This window comes from Rhinolophus sinicus, linkage group LG03 (genome assembly GCF_036562045.2).
Source record: "Rhinolophus sinicus isolate RSC01 linkage group LG03, ASM3656204v1, whole genome shotgun sequence".
NCBI lineage: Eukaryota > Metazoa > Chordata > Mammalia > Chiroptera > Rhinolophidae > Rhinolophus > Rhinolophus sinicus.
Genome location: NC_133753.1, coordinates 126,491,991 through 126,516,275, shown reverse-complemented (window position 1 = coordinate 126,516,275; position 24,285 = coordinate 126,491,991). Strand labels below are relative to the sequence as shown.

At 32.5% G+C, this 24,285-nt stretch overlaps 1 protein-coding gene across 9 annotated transcripts in view; it reads left to right on the top strand.

The window, feature by feature from the left end:
* FER (FER tyrosine kinase) overlaps nucleotides 1-24,285 on the top strand; it is a 372,260-nt gene that overhangs the window by 68,446 nt on the left and 279,529 nt on the right. For 6 of the 9 annotated variants that reach the window (XM_019727983.2, XM_019727984.2, XM_019727985.2 and 3 more), the window contains 3 exons: nucleotides 14,455-14,638; nucleotides 16,753-16,890; nucleotides 17,473-17,592. In XM_019727983.2, the coding sequence (XP_019583542.2) occupies nucleotides 14,455-14,638; nucleotides 16,753-16,890; nucleotides 17,473-17,592 (442 nt within the window). Of the gene's footprint in view, nucleotides 1-3,839; nucleotides 3,907-14,454; nucleotides 14,639-16,752; nucleotides 16,891-17,472; nucleotides 17,593-18,251; nucleotides 20,732-24,285 lie in introns of those variants that run through there. The other 3 variants (XM_019727986.2, XM_074328622.1, XM_074328623.1) reach the window with 3 other exon arrangements.

The following is a 24,285-nucleotide window of genomic DNA, read 5'->3' as shown; positions in this document are numbered from 1 at the left end:
TTTTTATTATTTCCTTCTGCTTGCTTTAGACTTAGTTTTTAGCAGTTTTTCTATTTTCTTAATGTGGAAGCTAAGATCACTGATTTGAGAACAGTTTTCTTTCATTCTTTTTTGTTTTTTTGTCTGATGCATGCATTTAGTGCTATAAATTTCCCTAAGTACAGTTTTAGCAACATTTCATACATTTTTATATATTGTGTCTTCATATTCATTCCATTTAAAGTACTTTCTAATTTGTTTTTATTTTTGTTTTTTTTCTTTGATCCATAGGTTTTTCAGAAGTGTGTTATTTAGTTTCCTAAAGTTTGGACATTTTTCCAGAGATGGTTCTATTTTTGATTCATAATTTAAATTCATTTTCGTCTGAGAATATTTTTTATGACTCTATTCCTTTATATTTATGTATACATGTTATATGGCCCATAGTATGGTCCATCTTGGTGAATTCTGCTTGTGCACTTGGTAAAAATACGTGTTCTGTTGGTTGCAGTGGCCTATATTGTCGGCTTAGTCCAGTTGGTTAATGTTGTTATTCCAATTTTAATGTTTTTACTGATTTTCTGTCTACTTGTTGAGGCAGGGGAGTTGAAATCCCCACTGTAATTGTGGATGTGTCTATTTCTTCTTTCATTTCTCTCAGTTTTTTGCTCCATGTATTTTGAAACTGTGTTAAGTATATAAACAGTTGAGATTGTTATATTCTTTTTATGACTCATCTCCTTTATTATCCTTGGTAGTATTCTTTGCTATGTTATCTATTCTATCTGACATTAATATAGCCACTCCAGCTTTCCTTGGATTAGTTTTTACATGGTATATCTTTTCTTCATCCTCTAATCCGTTTCAGTCTTTATTTTTGAAGTACACTTCTTGTAAGCAGCGTATAGTAAGGTCTTGTTTTTATTTTGTCTTGATAATCTCTACCTTTTAATTGGGGTAGACTATATTTAATGTGATTTTTGATAATGTTAGGTTTAAATCTGTCATGTTACAGTCTGTTTTCTCTTTGTTCCATGTTCTTTCTTCTCCTTGCCCTTTTTTCTGCCTTCTTTTGGACGAATTGAAAAATTTTCTTAAGATTTCTTTTTATCTCCTGTATTGTCTTACTAGATATAACTTTTGTTTAGTTTATTTTTTTTTAATTTACTGTAGTATACCTTCAAGTGATATCATACCACTTTATGTATAAAATGGGACCCTTAAAATAATCTTCCAGTCTTTGTGCTGTTGTTCTGATATATTTTATTTTCACGTATGTTGTAAACTTCATACTCTATTGTTAATGTTTTTATTTTTGTTTAGACAGTATAGTATCTTTAAAATTAAAGCAAATCTCATATATTTATTTATTTAGTTATCTTCTCTAGCATTCTTCATGTTATCTGATATCATTTACTTTTGCATGAATGACTAACATTTCTTGTAAGTCTGTGGATATTTTAGCTTTCATATGTCTGAAAAGGTTTTTATTTCACCTTCATTTTTTACACATATTTTTGTTGGGGATAGAATTCTGTCTTGGCAGTATTTTTTCCCATTCTAGTCTTTAAAGATGTTGCTGTAATGTCACATGAAGGAGAAATCTGCTCTAATCCTTGTGTTTGTTGCTCTACACATTTTATTTTCCTTTGGTAACTTTTACGATTTGTTTTTTATCATTGGTTTTGAGCACATTAGTCATGATATAGCTTGCTGTAGTTTTTCTTTTTGCCTTGTGTTTGTGGTTTCTGAGTTTCTTATATCCGAGAGTTTATAGTTTTCATCAGTTTGGAAACTTTCAGCCATTATTTCTTCACATATATTTCCTATCTCCCCCCTCTCTTTCTGCTTTCCTTCAGATGCTCTAGTTACACGTACGTTAGGCTGCTGGTAGCTGTGTCACAGCCTACTGATGCTGTGTTCATTTTTTTTTTCTCTTGTCTTTTTTCTTTTTCTGTTTTATTTTGGCTATTTTCTATGGCTATGTCTAAAATTTACTAATCTTATCTTCTGCATTACTAATCTGCCTTTATCCTAGCAGTGTGTTTGTCATCTCAGGTGTTGTAGATTTTGCCTGAATAGTTTTGATTTGGGTCTTTTCTTAAATGTTTCATGTTTCTATTTAACACATTAAGTTTTGGAGGTTTAGTGGATTTCATCTTCTTTAATCATTTGTTCTGAGAGTTATATGAGTTTATTCGTTCTCAGGTTTTTCTGTCTCACTATAATGCCCCGCTTATTTATGTTGTAGAATGTATATATATATATTCTACAACATCTTTCCCCATATAGCTGACATAGGCCCTTGATCACTTGCCGTGTAGTACTTTTTACTAAAGTTAAAAAATAATTTTAAGAGTAAATGTATTGCATGCTAAAATTTAAGCAATACCATATTGAATCATACAGTATTGAATTAAGTGAATTTAAATATGATTTTTCTTGGAAGTTTTTAGTTTACTTGAAGATACACCGAAGTATCAGAAAAGCTATTCAAAGTAACTGCCTCATAGTTAAATATTCTGATGTACCCTGTTTAATTGATTCTGTATGGTTAGAATTACTCTAGGGTTTTATATTTACCAAGCTTCAAAATAACCCACAAAAGCATTTGTGGGGGTTTCTTTTATGCGGGTAGAAGTCTGAATGCTTCTGTTTTACCACATGTCGTATTCAGGAAAAAGAAATAAGACAGAATGAGCCACATTACACATGCCCATACCAGTCAGTGTAGAGAAGCTTGAAAGGAGCTCTCTTCACACCTTTTATAACAAGAGTGGGAAACAAACTCTTTTTTTCTCTGTGAGAAGCAAAAAAGAGTGCTAAGGGATTGGTAAATTCCCTGATTATTTACAAGCCCATACTACCCTAAGGAGACACAGTAAGAGGTTACCTACTGCTAGAAAGTGGGGAATTAGCGCTAGGTCTCATTCACAAGTAAATTTTTTTGTAATTGGAAGTAGATTTTCTTAAATTGCCTCTTTATACATTCTGAATAGTTCTGTGATATTTTATAGCCAGTTAAAATGAATTAGATCCATTGAGTTGTCTCTTAAGAGTACTTTAATTATGAAAACCAGGTTAAAATGAATTCAGACCTCAGACAGATGGTTACATTTATATTTAAGTAAATCAAAATTTTAAAAATGAGTAAAACTTTTAAAAGGCAATTTTAGTGTATTTCCTTATTTTGAGTCCACTAAGAATGGTAACTGGCCTTCTTATTCAATAATCTCTAAATCTTGGAGATTTTTCAAAATCGGAATTACATATGGATCATGTATGAGGTCCTCTAGAAAAATTTTCTGAAATTGAAATTTACCTCTCAGTTCAACATACAGAAGAAATGCATTTTGGGTACAGGACTCTCTAAAGAACAAAGAGTTCAAGCTATGTGAAAAGCCTTCATGCCATAAGTTCGTGTCATTGATCATCAATTCTGTTGAAAGTGAGAGGTTTTCTCTTATTTTGGACCTCCTTATGAATACGTGATCTAGCAGCAACCAACTTATGGCACGAAGGCTTTTCACTCACTGAGCTTAATATGATAGGAACTTTACAAGGTCATAAAGATTAATGCCACTTTTAGTTAGTAATCTAATTTGCATGTGATTAAAGTTGCAAAAATTGGAGTGATAGTTATAATATTATCATCTGATACTGAAATATTATGTGGGATAGAATATGCTACATGATTCATTTATATTCTGGAGATAACTTCCTAAACATAAAGTGAAACCATAATTATTTGATTTCTCCCTCATTTGCTTAGTTTTATTAAATAAACAAAGATAATTTTCACATACAAAGAGGTTAAGAGAAGTTAAATCTTTTTGCTGACTTTCCTCTATATTTTATAGGTGACCTCCTTAACAATATTAGTTTTGGACTTGATTACTAGAAAGATGATATAAACAGATGCAGAAGGTAAAATTGTAATCTTTCTATAACTTTTAACTTTTTAAGAATTTTGTTTGTTTAAATTTAATTTTTAAAAAATAAGAACTATATCAATTTATACATTTTCTCGTTATGTGCCAGGCACTGTTATTGTATTAGGAATAATGTAGATAACAAAATATCCCCAAGCCCCTACCTCCATCAGGCTTACATTTTAGAGCAGAAGATTGCTAATTAAAAGAATAAAATAACTAAGTGAAACATATAGTATGTTAGGCGGCAGTAAGTCTGATGGAGAAAGCACTGTGTAGGTAGGGTGTTGGGAGGCTGATCAGGTTAGCTATCACGGAGAAAGAGACATTTAAATGAAGAGTGAAGGAGATGAGGGAGTGAAGTGTGTGGTTATATAGGGCAAACAGCACTCCAGACAGAGGAAAAAGCCAAAGCAAAGTTATGGAGATGGGATCATGGTTGGAATATTTGAGGAGTGTTACCGTTACCTGTGGCTGGTACTGAAGGATTGATAAAGGTATGAAGATATGAGATTAGAACAGAGAGGAAGAATGATGGTGGTGGCAAGAAAGGAGAGAGTATGTAGGAATTGGTAGTTCCTTTAAAACACTTTGGCCTTTACTTTGAGTAAGATAGGAAGCTATTGGGTTTTGAGCAGAAGAATGACATCAAGTAACTTACATTTTCACAGGACAATCCTGGTAGCATTGTTGAGAATAGTCTGAGGGTGGGGGAAGGTTGGAAGTAAGGAGACCAGTTACTTCCAGGCTATTGAAGGAATAATCCATGCAAGGGCTTATGCTGGTTTGGACCTGGGTGGTAGCAGCAGAGGTGATGAGAAATGGTCAAATTCTAGATATCCAATTGATTATTGTTATTTACTGTACTTGTGCTCTATAAAATTACTGTGAACACTAAATCTGCATTAACTGAGTCCTGAATCATTGCCCCTCGTGGACGTAACATAAGGCGTTAGCTTCTTATAAGCGGGGCCACAATATTTTTGACAGTTCATCAACACATCACCAAATACACGAAACAATACATTGTTTTATGTGTGTTTCTGTTTAAAGACACCTTCAATATATACTGTTGAACCATTAACATTAAACTCACAGCTAAGAGTGCTATAACTCATAACTAAACAAGGGTATCTAACACACATTTTTTCTGTAAGGCACGTCACAGTCTTCTTGAGCATAAGGCTACTAAATAGCATTTCAGTACTGTGCTCAGGGCTGTTTTAAACAGAAAAGTTATGAACAAAACGCACAGAAAATGCAAAAAATATAGAGCTAAATAGACTGCAGAAAGCACAGTTTACAGTATGAGAGCTGAAAACAAGCCAGTGCATAGCCTGTTCAACTTCAGTTGGGAACATGTGTGTCAGGCAACTCCTTCACCGCTTTGTGTGTGTGCATGTCTGTGATTAACCTGGAAAGCACCATGCATATTAACTTGGGGATTACAAATAAATTTTAGACAGTAGGTGAATTCAGGAATATAGGAATATTGAGGATCAACTCCATATTGATTGAAAATAGACCTTAAAGCATTTGTTCATGAATTGGATGTAGTGTACGAGAGTAAGAAGTCGAAGATGATTCCAAGACTTTTGACCTGAGAAACTGGAAGGATGACATTGTTATTAACCAAGATGGAGAAAAGTGAGGGAGGAACAGCTTTGGAAGTGAAGATAAGGAGTTTGTTTTTGAGATTTTTATTAGATACCTAAGTGGAGATGTCAAGTTTGTACTTAGATCTCTATTTCTGGAGAGTTCCTGGGAGAGGTATGGGATAAAAATATGAATCTGAATGTTAGTATTTAAAGCCATGAGATTTGTTGATATTACCAATGGTGTTAAGATAGAAAAAAGAAGAGTCCTAAGACTCAGCCCAGCATTAACAAATGAGAAACATGAGGGGGAACTTATAAAGAAGACTAAAATAAGAGGAAAACCGAAAGAATGTATTATTCTGGAAGCCAAATCGGGGAGGAAAGGATTTCAAGGAAGAGCAAGTGATCAACGAGGTTGAGTATTGCTAAAACATAAGATGAGGACTAATATTTGGATTTAGCAAACATAGGTTACCTATGACTTTGACAAGAACAGTTTGATTGGAGCATTAGAGGAGAAAGCAAGCCTACATGGGATGGGTTTAAAGAAAGAGTGAGAGGAAAGAAACCAATGATAACCAGTATAGACAGATCTTTTCAGGAGTTTTGCAGTAAGGGAAGGAGAAAGACAGGGAAGCACCTAAAAGAAGTAGAGTCAAGGGAGGATTTTTTTTTAAAGGTTAGGAGTTAGTACAGCTTGTTTGCTGATGAAAATGCTCCTGTAGAAAAGGAAAAGCTGATGATACAGTAGAATGAAGGAAGAATTGTTGGAGCAATATCTTTGAGCTGGTGAGAGAGGGTGGATCTAGTACTCAAGTGAATGGATTGGTCTTTTAGAACAGGACAATTTATTCATAGTGATAGTCTAAGACAGAAGGTGAAATATACAGCCACATACAGATAAAAGGTTAGATATGCTGATGAGAGTTTTGCGAAGTTCTCTTAAATCGTTTACTTTTCTTCATGGGGTTCATGGGCTCCCTCTTCATACTTACACAATTCCAAATTCAAAATCATAAGGTATAAGCAAGTAAGCATACAGTGAAAAGTTTTTCTCCTAAACATTACCCAGTTTATTTCTCCAAAGGCAACCGATATTATCTGTTTTTCTTTTCTAGATATATTCTATGTATATCCTGTAGCTTTTAAGTCACTCAATAAGAGTATTCATTAACTTGTTATATAACCTTTGTATTATAGTGCATTATTAGGTTAGTGACTGGTTGGTTATCCATGCTAAATAAGTGATCTTTATACTTCCTCTTTTAAAATTATATCCTAACGTTATGATGACTGTTTTGTGAACATCTGTTTTGATTTTCTTATCAAGCATCTTTTAAGGAAGTGACTATGTGTCACTTTAAGGAAGTGACATGGAACCTAGGACACCATGGAATCTGGATAAAAATTGAAAGGAGGAATGCTCTTAATTTGTTGTAAATATTGTTCTTCCACACACTTGACTAATCTTGTAAAGAAGAATAATAGTTTTCTATTCATATTCTGGTTGTCTTTGTCTGTTAATATTATTTATAGTTGAAACATACCTGCTTTGTAAAACATATATATTAAAATCAACTTTTTTTCTTTCTATCTGTGAAGTCAGTTTTTTATATATAAAGAATATTGAAGAACAAATCATGAGACTTTTCATATCTAGTCTAAATCCAAATTTTTAGATTTAATGGATATTCAGATAATTTGAATTTTGATCAGATTTTCACAGCTTTCCATTTTTAACTTTTTATTTTGATATTTCAGATGTACAGTAATGTTGAAAGAATAATACAAAAATTTTCATATACCTTTCACCTATATTCCCTATTTTACCAAATTTGTTTTATCCTTTTCTTTCACTGTATGTGAGAGAGAAACTCAAACTGGCTCCTCTGTCCTTTTGGCATGTTCCTGTCATTCATAGATCAATTATTTTCTGCCTTATCTTATACTTTTCCTGCTCTAGGTCCTGCTCCATTTCTCTAAGGAACCATGTTCCTTTTAGTGGAAAATAGTATTTAGAAACTAATATTTGGGTACTAGGTGTGCTCATTGCTGGTGGAGTGTCTTTGTTCTACGTCCACTCAAAGGACGGAGATAGGAAATAAACAAATGCGCGCTCGCGCGCGCGTGCACACACGCATACATCTATGCCGATTTCTGAATCTGTTGATTTATCTATATTAAAACTAAAGGTTCACATTGATACTTACAATTCCAATCAAACATCATAGAGGTCAGTCTATCTTTTCCTATTTATGTATTTGCAAGTTCTTTCTCTGATAGTGAGAAATCTGGCTTCTGTTATTCATAATCTATATACTAATTTGATCAATCCTAAAATAACAAAGTAATTTCAGAATTGCTAACTCATGCTTCTGAAAAAAGAAACTCACCAACTAGCATTCAGTATTTGTTTAGAACTCTTTTTATCTTTAGTCAAATATTTTATTTAGTCAAATTTATCCTTTTATTTAGTCCAATATTAATTTCCAAAGTTACTTTCTTCCCTACTCCTTTCAGTGCGGTTGTTATTCACTGGAAATATAGTTTGGTTCATTTCTTTCTGTTGTATCCCATTTTAAGTTGTTTTTTTCCTTCTCTTATCCTTATTGATTTTGTTTGTTTGTTTGCTTCATTAATGGTTACACGTAATGGTTTCAAAAGTGAGAACTGTACAAAACTATATACTTAGAGAACTATATCTTTATTTCTCTTTCTTTCTTACACACAAACTGTGGTATTCTTTTTCACTTTGCTTTTCTACTTGATAATTGTATAGAGAAAATAACAGTATTGCAGTATGTAGATTGCTTTCTCATTCTTTATAACTGCTGCCTAGTACTTCATTATAAGTTTACTCAAGCACTTTCCTATGTGTGGATATGTAGTTTAGCTCTAATTTTTCCAATTATATACACTCCTACCATGAGTAACCTATGTGTGGCGTTTTTTCTTTTCTCTTTTCTTTTCTTTTCTTTTCTTTGCTTTTCTTTTCTTTTTGTCATTGGAAGAATATCTTAAGCATAAATTCCTAAAAGTGTGATTTCAGAGTAAAAAGATAAACGTTTGTGTAGTTTTGTTATCGCCAAATTTGTTTCTGTAAGGATTATCAATTTGCATTTCCATCAGAAATGTGTAACAGTATCTGTTTCATCATACCCTTGCTAAAAAAAGAGTGTTTGCCAGTTTGGTAGGTGAGAAATAGCATCTTGTAATTTTAATTTGTTTTATTATGAAGGCCATTTTAAAATATTTATTTTTTTGCGACTTGTGTTTTGCCAGTTTTTTTTCTATTGAGTTTTTGGTCTTTCTTTTTCCCTTAAAGTTTTAAGAATTTTTAAATATATTGCAACAAATAGCCCTTTTTCTATCATACATGGTGCATATATTTTTCACTAGGTTGCTACCATCTGATTTTTTAAATTATGTCCCCCCCACATATAAATGATGATGCTTTAGCTACAGATATTGCTGTGAGAAATAAACTGTCTTTATCTCTATCCCAGGAATATTTGTGTCTTCTTTCCACATCCATGAAATCAAGGCAGACTAATTTGTTAACTTGCAAGTAGGGTAAAATCCCATATACCCTTCATGTTCTTGACAGAAATATATGTGTCCTTTCCTTATTTTTACTTGCTTTTTTTTTTTTTTCCCCTGCAGGATTTTAAGTTTTCCTCTCTTGCTTCTTTTTTTCCTTCACAATTTCCAAAGTTACTTCATTTTAACTATTTCTGCCACTGAAGTGTTACCTTTCTAAGACTGCTTTCCTTGCTTCTATTTATAGACCATTTAAAATTTGGGTATTCTCTGCCTGTTAGTTATGCTGAGAGTGTGGGTTTTATTTTTCTTCTTTTTAAAAATATGTTTAGATATGTGGGAGATTCAGAATTATGATAGGTTACCCTATCCCAGCCACCCAGAATCCCTGCTATTCACAGCTTTGTTACTTTATAGAATATAGATTTTAATATAGTATATCATCTAATTTATAGGTTAGTAAAAGACTGAATCAATTGAATCTAGCAATCACTATATGCAAAGAAATGGTGTTGCACAGAGTTAGAGAGCTTGCTCTTTAAAGGTATTTTATGTTCAATTTTAAAATTAAATGATTAGGTCCCTATTTTAGTTCTCTGAACAGTTTAAAACCAATAATACATGTTCAATAAATATTTCTTGATTGATATATCAAATATTCTTATACCAAGAAATTAAAAGTATTACAGTAAGACTGTACGTATTGTATTTTTAATGCTTAATAGGAGCAGATGATCAAAAAAGTTTTTTTCAGCTTTCTAAATTTAGTACCTTCTTTAGCCTTTGCTATTAATTCTGCATTTTGACAGTTTTTGCCATTTGATCTCCATCACAACCCAATAAATTGAAAGGAGCAGATAATTTAACTTCCAGGTTTAAAAATTAGAAGCTAAAATTAGATTGGGTTGCAGAGCTAATCAGAGGAGAAGCTAAGACAAAAACTGACTTCTTGACTTATTTTCAGAACAACACTGAGTAAAATAGGTTGCTCATTCATTATTCACATATATATACTTGAATTTTAACTTCCAACCAAAGAAACATATGTGGACATTTGGCCCAAGTAACTTATAAATTAGGATGAATTCCCATTCATTTTCTTCTTACTCAGAGTAATAAGTAAAAATTGTATAGTTGAGGAGGAATGTTTTGAAAGAAAGGAAAAATGTAAAACTAGAATGCTTAGTTATTCAAATCAGAGTCTACTTGCTGGCTTTCTACTATAATATTTAACAAATGGTAAACACTTCAGAAGTTTACAATAAAAAATACTTAACTTTCCAGACTTGCTTAATGAGTAGTCTAGCCTGTCTCTTGTAAATGTCAAACTTATGTAATTGAGTTTTGCTAGCCTCATAATATTGTTTATGGCATCACATGGTGTATCCCACTCTGTTATTACAAACATTAAGCAGATTTGTCAACAAGTGGTGACAAAAGAATTGTAATTTGTTCTTTTGTGAATTTCATTATGTAGAGGAGGAAAAGTTCATTATGTAGGGGAGGATTTTTTCTTCTCTTAATTGACACATAGAACTATGCCCTACTCACTGCCTCTTATCATTAAAAATAAAAACAAAAAGAATAAAAAAACACAAAAGCATACAACAACAGAGGTATAATTCTTTGTCAATGTGAATTTATTCACTATGTGTGTTTCATATTAATTTTCTGCTCAACTGTAGTTTTATAAAAGTTAAGAAAGTATAATGGTGATCTGAGATATTCTGAGCCAAAAAGCTTATGTGACAAGAATTGTATTAGGTAATTTTTTGCAATATATTTTGTTAAATAAATGGAATTTTAAAATTTTATTTGTAACTGATTTTCTCACAGTATTACTGTATGTTGAATTTATTTGTGTAGTCTCGATGGGACCCTAAATATTTATTTTAAAATGAATCAGGAAGAAGTACAACAGAATTTGTTTCTAAACCATGCCAAGTGAGCATGTTTTTGAAACTTTCTGTTTCCCTACAAGGGCGGGAGGGTAGGAGGGAAATATAGATAGATTAATCAATTGATCGTGTAAATGTACAAGTACACATTATAACCAAACGCGCAAATGTATGTGAGTTGTATAGTACAAACTCCCCCCCGCCAAAAAACCCTACTAAAACATACCCCTAATTTCATTTTTAAGTCCAAAGCTATTTTTAAAGAATTTATTATTAACATTATTTTAATGTAATGGATTCTGCCTTGGATGTTTTCAAAGGCATTTAATTTTTTCTAAATTGTGTTAATGACCACTGGTAAGCTGTTGACCATTAGATTTTGCTTATAATAATAGTCTTCTTCAAGTTGTCATACACCATATCTGATAAAGAAAGAAAAGTAACTGGACACTTCTTAACTTTTCTAAGGTTTTGGGTCATAAAATCTTAGTGAGCTGAGTATTGTGAATTTAGTGAATCATTTTGCACTGCCTAGAAAGACAGATGAGTAGTGTGCAGCTTAAAATCTGTGCAAACCAGAGGACAGATAGGTGATTTAAATTGTTTAAATGTCTCCATGAAAATGTTTGTGTGGAGAGCTTGACTCCAGAAGTTATATACTAAAAAATCCAATTAATAACTAAGTCGGAATAATGGAGTTTATATAAAGTATAATTTTTTTAAAAAGTGACATAAAATATGGGATTCACTCACTAGTTATCCTTTTTAAACTTATAATGAAAATTAATACATCAGAGTACAATACTCAAATATTCTTGCCTGGTAAATACTTGCCTTATTTTCTTATGAATGGGTGGACTCTGGAAAACTCTTTATTATTTGGAATTACTTACCTGCATAAGTGCAATGATCTTTTGCATTGTCTGTTGTCAGAATTTGTTGGGTTGCAAGTAACGGAAACCTAAACTAGCTTAAAAATGGTGCATCAAAAGAGCAAAAAACACAACCCATCCCCCAAAATTAAAGAAAAGGGCCTTATAAAGGGTGCTCTGGGAGCTTCTGCATTAAGTGTTTGGGGACTTTCACTGTCATTCGGGCATGAATGTGACTTACATCCCAGCCAAAGGATTGGTTCTTCTTTGGTTGGGTATGTAATTTGGATCTTGGGTGACAGCGTCACGTGGGAGTCTCCTCCTCACTTGTGTGGGTAGGGAGAAAAAGGGGCTGTCATTTTAGCGGAAGGTTGTGGGGCTGGCCAGGGGCTGGCCATAGATGTATCAATTGCGTTGACTCTTAGGGACATTTTTTGAAATGTATTTCTGCAAGAAGGATGCTAAGCAGCCATATTTATGGGTAAGTAAATATAGTATTCTATGACAAAACTATTATAGTAGCCGAACATGTAGGGGGATGTCTTCCTGAGAATGTTAAAAATCATTTGTGATTAGTATTAGTGAAGTGATCAATTAATTCCTGAGTTAAAAAAAAATTATCCCTAGTGCCATACAGTACATGTTAAAACTTCTCTAGAGATTTATATTAACTGAGGCAGAAATTTCTTGGTTACTGAATGAACATTTAAAAATAATCATGATTAAATTATAAAAGAATTTTTAAAAATCACAGGGCATCCTTCATAGGGTGATACCAGTTGTGTATTTAAAAATTTGTATGATTATTTACTGGTTCATGACATAAAATATGGAAGTTATCCCAGTGGGTTATAGTCAAAAAATGAGACAACCCATTTCTTTAGTGGCTAATGTTATATTTTTATGATTCTTTCCAATAAAACTGTATTAATATATTTGCTTCCATCTTCCCACTCTAGTGTTAGGACCTCTTTCCAGTCAGTAGTGAGAGAGGTTAGGAAAGATCCTCTGGTGATTAAATTATTTCCTAATCAAGTTCTTTAGGTTATAAAGTGAATTAGGTTATCTAGGGCAGCATTTTGTGAATAACCTAACAGTTATTAATATCACCATATGCAGAAACCAGCTAATGGGGTATGGTTAGAGAATCACACTCTGTGAAATAATTGTGTGCTGCTTCTGAGGAGAAGTCAGTGGTGGTTTTAGTATTTGGAAATGCTAGAGTTCGTTGGTCATAGAGACATACCAGTCTGCTGGAAAGATTTGTTTCCTTTTCCACCAGCTGGATGTAGTTCCTGAGCCTCATTAGAGGGTGATGGGAAAACCAAGGGAATTCTTCTTCTGTTGCTCTCCCTGGGTGTTGTCTGGGGAGACCTGAGGTCTCCTCTTTCTGCAAAAACTCTTTTTCTTTGCTTTTGGTGCTAGACTGGAGACATTCTCTGATAGGGAATGTTTTTCTGATCCCTATCCGTAGGGAATACTCAGGTGCTGAGCCCAAACCGAGTGGCAGCAGAGGAGAGTCTCCAGCGTCAAAAATTCTCAACATAAGATCTGTTTGGGGAGAAATTCATTTAGAGAACTGTTTGGAAAGAGGGAAAAAATTAATAAATATTTGGAAAAATTTATTCCCTAAATCTAAATAGTTGACATGAAGTACTACTTCAGTTTACATGAAAAATTAAAGATCTAATTAACATTTTTATTTATTTGTAGACATTTGTTTCTATTATCAATCTGTAAATGTTTTCTGAATGATTTTATTAAAGGAACCACAAAAAGTTCTAGTTTATAATATTATCTCCTAGACTTCTCCCACACCAAGTCAATTTCTCTGCTTGATTTCCATGTCACTCGCAACCTAAAATTGCCATATTTAGATAGACATAGTTCCTTCGCTTCCTCAAAATTGTCTGTCTTTGAGCTTATTGGTTTGCTTGCCTATGTAACATTGTTTATCCTTTCCCTGTTTTCACTTAGAATTTCAAGTCATCAGACCATGGGCTTTATGTCAAGGACTCTGTTTCGCCAAACACTGAATTCCTGATGTTTAGCACAGTTCCTGGTGGTGATCAGTTAATAATACTCATTGAATGAAAGGAAGGGAGAAAGGGAGAAAGAGTGAGTGAGAGGGAGGAACTATGGTCTAGTGTGTCTTTCATATACCTTTCCAGACTTGCCTCATCTTTGAAGGTCTGTTTTCTCCACAAAGTATCTTCTGTCTTCCCTTGGCTTTATTGATACCTCAAATATAGACCTCAAAATTTAGCATGATTTACAAAACTTTCTGGTTTTCTGGGTTACACAGTTTGATGTGCATTCTTGTTTTAATTTAGGGTAAGCTGTTGAACATGAGAAGGATCATATATTTGTACAATTTTATTAAAAAATTGTACATTATCCTTCATTCACCAAACATTTACTGTAATGCATACCTCCTTCAGAACAGCCTCTGTGCAAAGTATTAGCAAATAAACAGCACTCTGCATAGAGGTAAGCACATAGTATACGTTCAATAAACTTTTAATTATTCATAATATATGTGAAATAACATAAAATAATGGTAATGAGGTTGCACACCGTGAAGATAAAACTTTTAAATTATGTCTTTGCTAACTTTCTTCGATGATCTCTTCAGGGAAAGAAACTGAAAAGGCCAAGGAACGTTACGACAAAGCCACAATGAAACTTCACACATTGCATAATCAGTATGTATTGGCATTAAAAGGGGCCCAGCTTCATCAGAATCAGTACTATGATACCACACTTCCTCTGCTTCTGGACTCCTTACAGAAGATGCAAGAAGAAATGATAAAAGCACTGTAAGATATCTCTCATTAGATATAAAATGATTTCCTTTCATAAAGTGATTTTAACATTATTTTTTTTCCTAGTCAAGCTCTTATATAAAAGTTGTCTATGCTTTGTAAGCTTCCTTATTGACCCAGCCCAATGGGTGTTTCAGATCTGTTTTACTTTGTTCCTTTTTGATTATTTCTTCTGGTGTCCCTTCATTTTATGCTCAGCTCCTAAACCTTCTAGCTAGCCTCCCAAATCATCTTTCTTTTTGTATGTTTTTGTTTTGCTCCAATTAACTAGAAATTTATATGAAAAAACATTTATTAGTTGACTAGTGTTAAGAAGTGGGTATCTGTCTCCAGAGGGTTGGGTATTTAAATCTTGAGCAACTGAAATGCCTGAAACAAAGAATTTTCTGAAGGTTTGTCATCTTTTTGTATGAAATTAAAACAACAAATATTTATTAAAGTTCTACTATGCAAAACACATTGCTTGGTGCTTCTTGGGGATATAGAGATGAGTAGGCCACAATTTTTGCCTTTGAGGAGCTAACAATATACCTTGGTCAAATACACACATGTGGACTATACATATTGATTCAGGACAATGGAAAAAGATAAACTGCCTTTGGTAGACTTCATTAGCTGGTTTAGATGATTTCCCCATTTTCCCAATAAGAAGATCAATGTTTTTAGTCAATTTAAATATGTAAACATCTAAGAGTATTGATAAAATAGTGAAATATCTACTTAACATATTTAATTCATAAATTTAGTTATGTCTACTTTAAAGGCATATTGTTGATTCATAAATATTTCTTTTCCTACTCGTTTAATGAATCAATATTTTTTTTCAAATGAATCTTCACATGAGTCTTTAATAATGGTATCTTCATCATCAGTAGAACATTTTTTTGAGACATAGAATGGTTTCCCACAGCATATTATCTTTACTTTCTAATAAAGTATTTTAGATCTAGCATTTCAAAAATCCAAATTCAAATATGATGATATCACTTAAATTGAATCTCATGTTACAAATACTCATTCATATAACATTAGGAGACTTCATCCATTTTCCCCTCATTTATCTTAAAGGTGAATATTAATGATTTCCACATCATAACCACTTACTGTATTGCTTTATAAGAGTTACCTAGATCAGCTCACTTACATTTGTATCATTCAGTACTTTCAATTATGATGCTATAACCCCAGTGATATTTACTAAATGTCTATTAAATTTCTCTGTATTCCCCCTTTTTTAAAAATTGTGTCAGATAATTTCTGTAATCATTCCAAACCACATGGCTTGGAGCAGTTTAAATATATTTTTTTTATAACCCAAACAGTATTTGGCTATTTAAAATAAAGTAATTGAGAGAATAATTCACAGTAAGAGAAATGGTGTAATGATTTTGGAAAAAACAAACAAACAATGCCTTATATTTATATATTAGGACATATGCAGGGTAAGCCTATCTGTCCACACTTATTGAGGCCACTAATGACCAATGGTATATTTTTATAGCATAGCATTCTTAAGTTGGGGATTCGGTCTTTAAAACAGAATAGTTTTTGCGTTTTAGTTCATTAGATACGGCTAATAAATTTTATGACGCTTTTTGCTTCTGACTGGAGGCCAGGAGAAGAGACCTAGATGTCACTGAAGGTAGAGAACCAGTTGAACTCTCTAATTCAGTATATAGAGCAGAGGCCCAGAGGCAAGGGAAGAACTAAGTGGTAGGGCATGTAAGGAAGTCGCAGACACTGGGAAGAAACATTAAAGTTAGGAGTTGATCCACAGTTCCATGTTCTGGAAACCGACATTTCTATGATAATATTTAGAAATAGAAAGTGGTTAACACTTACCTTACACTTAGACATCTCCAATACATGTTGGAGAAGGTAATGCATTTTTTCTATATAATTTGCAGTTCTTATATCAAATGTAAGTTGTTAATCTGTGCATTTGTATAATCCCTTCATTTTACTATCCAGGTATGTGAAAACATGTGGTATATGAAACCACCATCTGTAAATACTGATATTACATTTCTTATGTTTATTGTTCTGAATCAGTTCGGTTCTGTGTTCTTGATAAACGTAAAAATGTAAAATTTTATTTTTGTTTTCAGAAAAGGTATATTTGATGAATACAGCCAGATAACTAGTCTTGTTACAGATGAAATAGTGAATGTCCATAAAGAGATCCAAATGTCGGTGGAGCAGATAGACCCTAGCACAGAATACAATAATTTCATAGATGTTCACAGGTATGTATATTTTCATTCTTCTTTCAGTATTGATGCCAATATTATTTTTTCTATCATAAAATACTTAACCAAGTTAAAATAAGAAATATTGAAGAGCTTGTTAGCACATTGGATATTTCAGATAAATTTTTCTGCTTTTAATTATTTTCAGTCCTTTCTCAATGATATAACAATCATATAATGATCTTTAAAATGTTTTCAGTTGCGACTACATCATTGCTTAAATCCATATTTAATCAATGAAATTATATTTTCTATTTAAGACTCACATAATAATACTATGACACTGTGTATTAAACTTTATAATGCACCAATTACTTTTCCATGCATCCGTCTTCTTATTTTATACTCATTACCATTGTGACAGGAATAAAACCAGTTAATATCTGTAGTCTACAAGTGAGGAAGGCCGAAATTACATGACTAGATTTTTGATGCCTGGAGTTTAATTTGATTATTCTATTTGTGTTTATGCTACTTTGTTAACATAACTTTGGATGAGAAAAAATATTCTGCCTTTGGCTAAGTTATATTGTGATAAGTTATTCATATTGATCAAAATTATTTGGCATGCTTTACTAGAACATCAGCTGCTAAAGAGCAAGAAATTGAGTTTGATACTTCCTTACTAGAAGACAATGAAAATCTTCAGGCAAATGAGATTATGTGGAATAATTTAACAGCAGAAAGTTTGCAAGCAATGTAAGTATTTGAAAAGCCTGAGCAGTTCAAATTATTTATTTATAGTTGTCCATTATCAGATTTAAAATACCAAATTTTATTTTTTGTAAATAATGAAAAGTAAATAAAAAATAAACTGTTGTTTGGTCAGAATGAAGTGTTTTGAGAAATATGTTAACTTTTACTCATTATCCACTAATTTTGGTCTTCTGAAAAATCAAAATTCTGTGTGATGTATTCATCTAGTGATTGCTAATATCTTATATTGAAATAATGCTTTATTCTTTTCAAAACTTATTCTTGTTTTTTTAAAACCCATATCATCCTCAAAACTTATTGGTAGAACTATTTTGGAAATGAGGACACTGAGTATTAGAAATAAGAGACTCAGAGATGTCAGCAGCATTCATTCAGTACAAAAATTTGACTTTTAATTGAATTATTTTCTCTTTAAGCAGGGATGTCTTCTAGCAGGGATGTCTGTAGGCTGGTAAACCAATTCCTTCTTCACTGTGTTCTTGCTGTTGCATAAAATTTTAAAAGAGTTTTGAGAATTCTTAACTTTTTTTTTTAGTCCTTCTCAAATATTAAAGCCTATTAATAGTACATTTTTAAATTTAGAAAACATGATTAAGGCATTCTACTTTTAAATATTTAACCTATCTCTTGATTTTTTTCAGGAGCAACACAAAGAAACATATCTATTACTAAGCACTGTATGTACTTGTTTCTGTGTCAGAACCACAGCTAGAAATGATTATGCACTCATTTTCTCTTCAATATTGGGCATGTTGTATCATCTGACCTGTTGGAAGTTTACCTCAAAAGACTCAGCCAAGAGTCCCCATCTAATATAATTAAACAATCTCCTTTCTATTGTTCAGTAACATTGTAATATTGTAGATAAGTAACTGAGTGGTAGGATCCTGGGACTAGCTCTTGGAAAGGAGTTTAATATCTTTAAAGTTGGCCAGCTAGGATTGAAGAAACTAACAAATACTTGTCGAATCACCTTGTGCAAGATGAAGGCTCAATAATTATGGTGGATTGACTGTTGATGAGAGGAATGGAGGCATGGGAGTACCCTGCATTAGAAGTGTTTCCTAGTAGCCATATTGGGATTCTTGAAGCTGTCCCCCAAGATTTGAAGCCCTAGATATACTGTTAACGGTGTTAGTTATCACTAAACCAATGGTTCTCACTCTGGGTGACTTTGTGCCCTGGGGAAATTTGACAATATCTGGAGACCTTTTTATTTATCAGGTGGGAGGGTATGTAATGGGTAGAAGCCATGGATGCTGCTGAACATCCTACAGTGTACAGGACAGCCTCCTACAACAAAGAATTATCTGGTGAAAATGTCAGCAGTGCCGAGGTTGACAAACTGCTCTAAACAGTAGAGTTGAATGCACGATGTAAAATGGATGGTAGAGTTTCTCAAATTCCGTTTCTTAATTCCTGTGCTGCCTGATGAAGGAATGTGACATAAATTACTCCTTTTTTTTTTAAAATCATTATATTGCTCCCAAAAAATTTATTCATTTATGGATCAAAATATATTTATTGTGTATTTAAGGTTGCTAGGGTTAATAATTTCAAGGACTTTATACTAAAATTGATCAATTTATTTTAATAAACACTGAGCAAGAATGAGCATATAGATATTGGATATTAATGTTGTAAAATTAAAAATAGCTACCTTTTATAAGCATATGTAAAATAAGGGATTTTGTAGCCAAAGAAGAATTTGTTTTATTGCTTTTCAGGGTATAATGAGAGCAAAACTAGTTATACTCATAAATCATTATTTCTTAATTATGGTGATGAAATGAACAAAAATGTAATGTAATAAGTTAAGGATAATAAATCTTTGATAATGTGATAGATTTACTTGCTTACATCTTACTGAGGCACAACTTTAGCTACATTTCATTCAGCAGTGTCTAAATTCAGGATATGAGTTTAAAATTAGGCTTTCCTCAAGAATTTTATTCCAAGAATGAGTTATTCAATGTGTCTATTGAGACTGTTGAGATAATCTAAGGTAATTACATTAATATATATGTGCATGTGTGTATATATATATATGTATATATTATATATATTTAATACAAGAGGCAAATCTTTCTATACATCATATATATCCATATATTAGTGGAATTACCTTAGATTGCTTACAAGTATGCAAAGATGTGTATACAAGAATAATATAGTGGGTTGCCTGGAACTGAATCCTGACAGTATGGCTTATTATCATTGTGAAACTAGACAGATTATTTAATTCTTTTGTACCTCATTTTTCTTAATTGTAAAATGGTAATAATAATGGCATCCAGTTCACAGTGTTGTGAAGATTGTTACACGCATGAATTAATGTAGAATGCTTTGAATAGTCCTTGGCACATAGTAGGCTCTATGTATTCGTTTTTTGTTTTGTTTTGTTTTATTGCTTGAAGTGGTTGTATACATTAAGGAGTGTGAGCACAGTGCTTACGTTTTTCAAGGCCTTTGAAAATATTTGCGATCTGAAATTTTTTTGTTAGTTCCAAAAGATGAAAAGAAACTGTTATAAGATATAATATGTCACTTTCATTAATTATTAAATTCAGTGTACACAAAAATATTGCAAACAATTTGTAGGTTATATTTTCTCACTTTTTAATATCTGCATATGAATGAGGGTTTCTAAGAAATCACTTATATATATATGATATCATTTGGATAGAGGCCAAGGACTATAAAAGTCTCAATACAGTCGTTTTGTTTTGGCAGAACACTGGAAACACCTTAAATATTTATCAATAAGGGATTGGTTAAATGAATTATGATATATTCATAGTATCGCCACAATTTTTCCATTACGCAGGTTTTAAATAATACAAGACATATAGCTTGTTAATATTATATGGTTGTATGGAAAGATATCCAAAATATATGATAAAGAGCAAAAACAAGTTATGGAATAGTATTTATGGACTGAGCCTATTAATTAAAGAATAGTACATATATATGTTTTAATATACATAAAATATATCTTGAAATGGAGGTCAATTGATGGAGTAAGTTGAAAAGCATGTTGGGGCCAATGTTTATAATAATGTTAAATAAATATGGTTTTATTTCTCATTTCTTTGCCCTTTTTGTTAGCATGACTCTCTCCAGAATATTAGGTATTTACTTTTCTTCCCTTTGTGTCTGTTCCGTATCCTTTCTCTAAGCATTTGTTCCCGAATCACCTTGCTTTATATTGTTTTAGAATAAAACACTCTCAAAAGCTCTATATGAAAATGCTAATATTTTATGGCCTGTGCTTTCTTGTGTTTTACATTTTTCCTTAGCCTGTTTAAATGCTGTAATGCATTAATAAGGAATGATGTTAAGGAAAGCTTCAGAAACATTTTTCTTTTTTGCTTTGTATGCTTTTATGTTTGTTTAAGAGATGGATTACCCTGTTCTTTGTGAAAAGTTACATTAGTTTAGAAGTGAGAATCATTAATTTCTGACTCTTGGAGAATTTTTCTATAAATAGGAGTCATACTGGCAATCTGCCAGACTGCTGATTAGCAGTGAGTATGAAACAGAGAAAATTGGAGCACATTTCTCTTGGACTCTTCAAGATTTTCAGCTAGATGTTAGATGTTGTGAATGATTAATTAACATTTTTGTTAAATGAGTGAGTAAATGAAGACTGGAGAGATTTGAGGGAGTTTCTGAATAGTGGATCTCATATCTGGCTCCATATTAGTATCACTTAGGGAGCTTTAAAAAAATGCTGATGCCTGGGACTCAACCCAAACCAACTAAATCAGATTTTCTGAGGGTAAGATCCAGGCATTGGAATTTTTGGTACACTTTTCAGGTGATTTTAATGTGTAGACGGGATTGAAAATCTCTGCCATAAGCCCACTAAAATTCTTTGTAGAAAGTGTGTGTTGTTTTCTGGGGGGAGGTTCAAGCAAATTTTCAGAGGGTTTCATGACCCCAAATGGCTGAGAACTACTGCTCTACTTGAATATCTTTTATATAAAGAATGTATTTTAGGGGCAGCCGGTTAGCTCAGTTGGTTAGAGCACAGTGCTCTTAACATCAAGGTTGCTGGGTTCGATCCCCACATGGGCCACTGTGAGCTGCGCCCTCAACAACTACATTGAGACAACTGCTTGACTTGAAGCTGATGGGTCCTGAGAAAACACACTTAAATAAATAAAAGAAAAAAAGAAAAAAAAGAATGTCTTTTATTTAAACTTCCTAATGAGCTTATGTTCCTCAAATTGTATAGCATTAATTGGCAAAAACTAGCATTTTTACAATAGATTAACAAGAATTCCATTTCACTCTTAACATTGTTTTTTTTCTTCCGATCTGCCATACTTCTGGGTCACCCTTTTCTTGGAAGGTATTTGAAGTTTAATAGATGCCATGCCCTTTCCCTAAGGTTATCTCTTTCACTTTCTTAGTCATAAAAAGATACCTTTTAATTTCTTTCTTTTCCCTTTTTAAAAGATTCTTAAATGTAAAATAAAAAATGAAAATTGTCATTTTCATTACAGAAACTTACTCATAAATTTAATAATTTATATTCTTGGTTTCTGTTTATTATATAGTGTAGGGTTTTCTCAAATAAATGTAAGAGGTTCTGGGATTATTACACAGCTAGTATCTATATCCAAAACAAGATTATATAGTGTTGCTGCCTGCCCCTTTTCAGCCTTGATGGAAATCTAATGATATAATGTTAATGACAAAGTTACTACATTTACCCATCTAAATATGTGCCACTGAGCATTTTATCATATTCTTAATATCTATCAACGATATAAAGGTGTATATGTATATATATAGAAGAGTTAAACTCAATTATTTATAAGATTGTTTATTTCCTATTTATAGGAAATTTTTTTGGCAGATTATGATTGTGTTAGAGGGCTAGTTCTCAGTCTCTGATAATTTCTAGCACTGGATACCTGAGACTGTGTGATTCCCACTATACATGCTCTTAGGTTGTATTACTTTCAGGCTTGAATCTGAGGTTTCTCCCTTTGTCTCTATTATTTGTAGCCTCTCTTCTTGCTCTCCACCACCCCTCCTCATCTGCCTTTTTTTTGGATCTCTTCTTTGCCAAATGCTGGAAGAGATACTATATTGATTTTTATAATCATCTATTTATTAAGATTATATATGCAAGTATTTCCTCCAATGTAATCATTGTTTAATTGAAAATTTTCTGACTCAGTAATTTTAGTTTATCAAAATAACCTGAAAAAATCAGGTCTACGAAATTTTGAAGACCAGAGGGATATGTTTAAGTGTCTGTTTTATGGGTTTGGACATTTTGGATAGATGAGGCATCTGTTTGTGATCTACCTCAAACTTAAAGCAGGGTAAATGGAATTATGAATTTGCACATCAGTAGTTTAAGTAAGGCAGATTCCAGATAGCAACTTATTCCATAATAATATGAGCATTAACATGTCTGCCAAAAGAGGAATTTTGATTGATTTTATTAAAATGATAAAGAGTTAAGGTTTTGTTTAGTTCTTGTGTTGATTCAATTTTCTAGTTTCAAATGAGGTCTCTTTATTATAAACTTACTACCTATCAATAGGAGATATATTTGAATTTCAGACAGTTGTGTCAAATGTATAGTCTTGTATTCTACACTAAAGCCCAACCTCAGGCCTCATGTTTCCCAATACAGTTTTTAAAATTTAAAGTCAGAATGTGTTTAAATTTTACAGTGGGATATAAATAAGATCTCTTAATTGAAGAATGGTAATTCTCTCTGTGGAAAAGTGATTTTCTTGGATTTTGTGCGACATGAGTCAGCAAACCACAGCCTGTAGGCCACATCTAGGTTGCCACCTATTTTTGTGCAATCTCTGAACTAAGAACGCTGTTTATATTTTTAAATGGTTTAAAAAAATCAAAAGGAGAATTGCAACTTGTGATATATGACAATTATATGAAATTTTAACATCAGAGTACTTAAATACAGTTTTATTGGAACACAGCCACACCCCTTCATTTACCTGTTGTCTATAGATGATTTCCTGCTGCAATGGCAAAGTTGAACTGTTGAGACATAGACCAATAATGGCATTCTCATCACTTTATATTGCTATTTGGTGCACTCCAGATCTCAGTTACACAGTTATAACTCAACAGCATTTTGAGTGCCACACATATTGCTATAACTACATCATTTTATTTACTTTTTATTATCAGTGCATGCCTATCAAGTCAAAACAAGAAGAGAAAATGGATTTTGAATGTCACATTTTAAGACACAGTGGAGTTTGGATTATTTTGTTATTGAATTAGATGGTAAAGCATTGTGTTTATTATGCAGTGACACTGTGGCTCTGCTAAAATAATATATGTTTATATTTCCAGATTGTACTCTCATTTCAATATTACCAGCTCACAGGGTGGCACTAGTCAGAAAAATTAGAAAATTTAAAATGGAATACCTCATCACAGGAGACTTCCTTCAGAGAAATAAACTATGAAATGAGGATGCAATCAAAATAAGTTTCTGGGTGGCTCATTTGTTAGCTGAGCAAGGAAAGCCATTTACCAATGGTGAATTAATTAGTATTTCACTGCAGCAACTGAAGAAATATGTCTAGAGAAAATAAACTTGTTTATGACTGTTAATCTTTTAGTGAGAACATTTGCTTGAAGAGTTGAGATATTGAGAGCTACATCATTAGT